Below are 5192 nucleotides of genomic sequence, written 5' to 3'. Positions count from 1 at the left end.
GGTTTCGGGACATGAGCCGCACCGACACGGATCGCGACAATACCGCCTGTATTTCCTCTCTCCTGTAACGCGCAGCCCCGAAATCGTTGCAGAGGCGCCGCGTTTACCTCTTGATCCCAACAGCAAGTGAGGGAAAAAATAGACATTTCTTCTTTTTGCTGAATTTCTAGACCCTAATTGAAGACAAGTGGCAAATGGTTTTTATTAAAACCCGCCTCCAGTTCCGGGCGTTTCCAGACAAACTGTGCAAACCTCTGGCATCGCGCACGTACAGACACATCCAATATTTCTCTGTTCAGTAATACATCAATATCATCTGGTTTTGTATCTCTTTCCAGGCTCAAATTTCAGGGACTCAGTTGTGCGCAGATCGCCCCGGCGGGTCCTTTGATGCGACCATGTCAGAGACCACAGAAAGGGGAGTCGGGAGGGACGGCCATCCCCGACGCCCCTCCGCCTTCCAAGGCGACCTGAGCATAAAGACTGCCGATGCTCACGTATTTACAGAGATCCCCCACCTTCCTCCATCATTTTATCTCACAAGATTCCGCACCGCTCGTTTGCGGGAAAAGACTGCACCTTCTCCCCAGACTTTGGGGTCTCCCATGGTCATTGCGTTGGTTTGGCTGTACCGGGAGACACGAAATTATTTTGTCATTTGCCTTAAAAACAGGGTAGATGCGGGCATTTATTCCTATTTTATTTCTCGTTTAACTCTGATGCGGTAGCGGCTGCTGCATCGCACCCACCCTGAAAAGAGAATTACAGGTGCAAATGGACCTGTGGCTTACTGGTGCAGGGAAAAAAAACTAAATATATATAATATATATTTTATATTCTTTCAATACCTGCCACTTCGATGCCGGGAGCCACCCCATGCCCTCCCATTTGCCCTGCAGGAAGAAGCTGTCGGGCATCCGCGTTGTTGCTCCGCATCCGTGGGAAGCCCCTGCGCCCATCCCTCTCGCCCGCAGCAGGGCCGGAGACCCCCGTAACCCAGAGCCACCCCATCCCAGGAGCCCCGGAACGGCGCTTGCTGGAAGCGGGGGCGAGCAGGGAACGCTGCCGGCAATGCCACAGCCCTTCCTCATCCCGCAAAGGGGTCTGTGGCTTCCAGCCTCACCCAACGTGTCGTGTTTCCCCCTAATTAGCATTTTTCTTTTTTAATTTCCTCCTCATCAGGCAGAGGAAAGGTTTCCCTTTTGTCCTGTGTCTCGGCCTTCCCCCCAAAATTTGTCTCTTCGACCCTCCCCAAAACCGATGCTTTGAGCAGCCCTCAGGGTCATGAGATGGGACCACGCAGAGCCCCACACGCGTGCCAGAGCTGCCGTTGCATTTCTGGGAGACTCACACTGTTCCTCTCTCCCCAAATCTCTGCCAAAGGGGACTTTGTGCCCCTTCATCCCACTGCCAGAGGGCAGAATTGGAGTCGGGGCTCTCTGGGGCGTGGGTAGGAACCGCGCTGAGAGGAGGGGGCTGCAGGGGCAGAGACTTCCCAGCTGGAGGGCAGTTTTTGGGGACAGGAGGCCGCCTGGATCGGCACGTGTCTCGCCCATTTAGGACACCAAAGGCTCTGGAAGTGCAGAGCAGTGCACCGATGTGGCACTCGGCAGGCTGGGGCTGCGGGGCAGCTCCCCACGCCGAGCACCAGCCCCGCTCGTAAGTCCCAGCACAGACCATGTTTTCACATGCCGTGAATCAGAAATATTGCCATTGCTGCCACTCCCAGGGGCTCAGCACAGACACGACAGGGGTGCTTTGCCTGCCCAGGGGGACAGTCCTCCCATAACTTTGTTGGCAGAAGGAGAAGGGACCCTGCAGCAAAAGCACCTGATGGAATTGCAGCAAAACAGATACAGATGCAGGTGCCAGGAAAGCTTTAGCATTACCTGCACAAGCCTACCAAAGAAGTTATTATTGGGTCTCCAATACTGAAAAGATTCACTTTAAAACAGTTTTCAAATATTGCTCTTTCAAAATGCTTCCTCCCTCCCCCTTCCATAGCTTTGCCTTTCCTGTCCCTGAACCTTCACAGGGAAGAGATACACTTACTTGGCTTTACCTGGCTTTTCTTCTCTAAATAATTAATTTAGCATTTTTTTTAAAATGCAACCACCAAAAGAACACCTAAACCCCAAAGGTAAAAATAAGCATGCAAAACTAACCCAAGATATGGCAAGAAAGAACACAAGATAACCTTCAGCCCAAAGATCCAAGCAGTAAACACAACACTAAAATGAACCTCCTCAAATTTTGGGGGGAAAAAATAAAATCCAGCTCATAGTCAGAACTAGAAAACCTTAGAAACAACCATTTTAACAGCTTCCTCCCACATTGCCAGGAGGGCACTGTACAAGTGTCCTTTGCTACTGCTGTGACTCCCTTCCTGCAGCACGCAAGGTGAGAGGTGGCCAAGTGGGAGAGAGAGTGCACTGGGGCAGGTGTCCCCTGGGTGTCCCCCTGGGTGTCCCCCTGGGTGTCCCCCAGCTATGCAAAGTGCAGGATGCTCACCCTACACAGGGGCACAGCACATCACATTCTGCTGCTGCAGTGCAGCGTTTCACTTCCCAGCAGCAGCAGAAGTATTGATTCCTCTAAAAGGTAGGGTTTGGGCAGTGAGGTCTTTAGCTCATTTTTCCAGGTGAACAGTTTTCCACCTTTGCCCCAGTGCCAGGTTTGGGAAGAGAAGCAGCTCACAGCACGGCAGCTTTCCCAGCCCAGCTGCTGCCAGGAACACACGCTCTCCATCCTGGAGCAGCATCAGCCCCTGCACGAGTTATCTGCAGGTTACCCAAAGCTCCCCATACAGCACAGCTTCCCATACAGCTGCTCCAGCAGGGAAACTTTCACCAGGAGGCACACAGGACAGCCCAGAAGCAAAGTTTAAATACTTTTGAAAGAAATCTCTTGTGTCAAATACTTCAGAGAAAGCCTGACGATGCGAGTGCAGCAAAACCAGTGGACTGGAGTCATGCTGGAAGTGTAGCTGTCCCTTTGCTGTTCCAACCAGCAGCATTCAGAAAATGCTGCACTTTCCTACCATACACAACCATCCCCTGCAAAGCTCATCCCATCAGTTCCACACCCAGGTTTAATTTCCTCAAGGCAGTGGTGCCCCTCACCTGCTGGCAGCTGAGGCAGCGCTGAGGCGCCGTGCAGGTGTCAAGTGCTAAGGCTGGAGCAGCATGGGCCTGATTTGGCTGCTCTCACCCAGGCTGGGGGTCAGAGCTCAAACAAGAGTAAATCCCCCAACCCCGCACTGCCATGGAGCTGGGATGATTTGTGCCCGTTGTCTTTAATGAGGATTCAGCTGGGGGAAAGCAGGCAAAACATCAGACTGGTATCTGGAGAGATGGAAACAGGATTTCTAGCTTTACATTGGAAATTATATCCATTTCTCATATAAATTTTTAATTTTCAATGCATTCATGTTAGATTGCCATCTTCAAAAGTGTAGATTTTCTTAGTGCAAATCATTTTACACACATTTTTACTGTGAAGATAGGAAACCAAAACCTTCCAAATCTGTCCACCTGTCAAGGAACAGCGTACAAATGGCCATGTTGGATTTCTTTTTTGTGGGGTGAAAATTAATTTGGGGTCCTCAAATTCTCATCAGGAAGATAATAATGTTTAAATAGAGTGCATGGCCTGAGCTCTCCAGCCGTTCCCAACTTATGCTGATCTTGTTGGCAATTAGATGTATAAATACCTTTGGAAACAGGGTTCTGGGGCCCAGAGGATGAAGCTGAGTGCTCTTTCAGCCTCACTAAATCCCAGGCAAGAATGAATTTTTTGGAGGTGCAGATGTTGGCATTATTTAGCCAACATTTTACAGATGCTGTTGTATAGTTCTGATACGTTTCTTCATAAATTCAGCATCATTTTGTATTTTTTATTGAACTCCAGAGAGCAGACTGAAAGATTATTTGGGTTGGAAAGTTTTCAGAGTATGAAAGCAAATTATACTCAGAGCAACTGTGGTATCACTATAATAATATATATAATTATTATAATTTCCACCTTGAGAATTAGGAGCTGCATGAAACAGCAGCAAAAAGATTGGTGTTTAGAATAGAAACTTGGCACCAAGTTCTTTCTGCAGCTGCTGCAAAACTGCACACATATCTCACCACAGGACTAGTGCTATTGTTTTTAACGGATTACATTTTATTAGATTTTTGAAGAGCGTTCACATCATAAAATCCATGCAGGAAGTACTGTGTATGTAAAACACAGCCACATTAATTATGAAAGCTAGTAAATGAATCATACATTACTGCAAATATATTATGCATTGCTTACATCTCTTTGCCGTGGCATGTTTGCACGATAGAAATAGAAACTAGAAAGGAAAGTCGGTAGAACAAAAATGAGAGAAAAAAAATCCGTTGAGGAGACAAGAAGAAAGAGGAGAAACACAGAGGGAAGATGTGATACCAGCATGACCTTATTTTTATGTGAAGTCAAACTAATGACCCTTGTGATATTTGAGTACCTGGACACTTCAAACCTGTGAGCCAGGGAACTCACAGGGTGATTTCTCTGACAAAGATATGGGTGATTTTGATAAGAGAATCAAATGGCCTATCTCACACAGCATTGCTAGGGCTTGTGTATTTCTCTCTATCTTTCACACAATCATGTGCCTGGTTGCAGATTTTAGCAAAGAGTTAGTGGTGTATTGTATATTAGGAACGAACTGGCTTTTTATGATGATGACTTATTTCCTGCCAAATTTGCTTTAAGAAACCACTTCAGTTCCATGCACAAGACTTCATGTTGCTTTGATTTATTACCCAGGATATAAATGGGGAGCTGTCTGGTTATAGAGGAATTCAGAGCAAAATTAAATTTTTCTCCTATAGGAATAGCACAACTATTTCACGCAGCCAAAACACATTATCTTGTCTGTAAAACCCTCGCTGTATGTTCGGATATATTAGATGGGGAGGAGATGCACACCATGAGTCTGCCGAGATAATACGCACTCGGCTCAACTTGCAGCCAAATCACGATGTGCTGTGAGGCTGTGGATGCATCTTCAAAACTGCAGAGCAGGCCCCTCAAATATGGGAAAACACAAACCCTCGGGCAGCCCCGAGCTCGGTCCTGCCCGCGCTGGGGTTCGTGCTGATGTGGGACCCTGCGGGAAGGGAAGGGAAGGGAAGGGAAGGGAAGGGAAGGGAAGG

General features: G+C 47.8%; 1 protein-coding gene across 1 annotated transcript in view; it reads right to left on the bottom strand.

The window, feature by feature from the left end:
- LOC115948123 (zinc finger protein ZIC 3-like) overlaps nt 1–613 on the bottom strand; it is a 30427-nt gene extending 29814 nt beyond the window's left edge. Inside the window, exons 1-2 of the mRNA XM_031058814.1 lie at nt 542–613; nt 44–173 (exon numbers count right to left, since the gene is read on the bottom strand). Of these exons, the coding sequence (XP_030914674.1) occupies nt 44–173; nt 542–613 (202 nt within the window). The remainder of the gene's footprint in view (nt 1–43; nt 174–541) is intronic.
- Between the last annotated feature and the right edge of the window lie 4579 nt (nt 614–5192).

This window comes from Geospiza fortis, unplaced genomic scaffold, assembly GCF_000277835.1.
Source record: "Geospiza fortis unplaced genomic scaffold, GeoFor_1.0 scaffold29, whole genome shotgun sequence".
Lineage (NCBI taxonomy): Eukaryota > Metazoa > Chordata > Aves > Passeriformes > Thraupidae > Geospiza > Geospiza fortis.
Note: the sequence above shows the minus strand (reverse complement) of the source record. Positions and strands in the feature narration are given on the sequence as shown.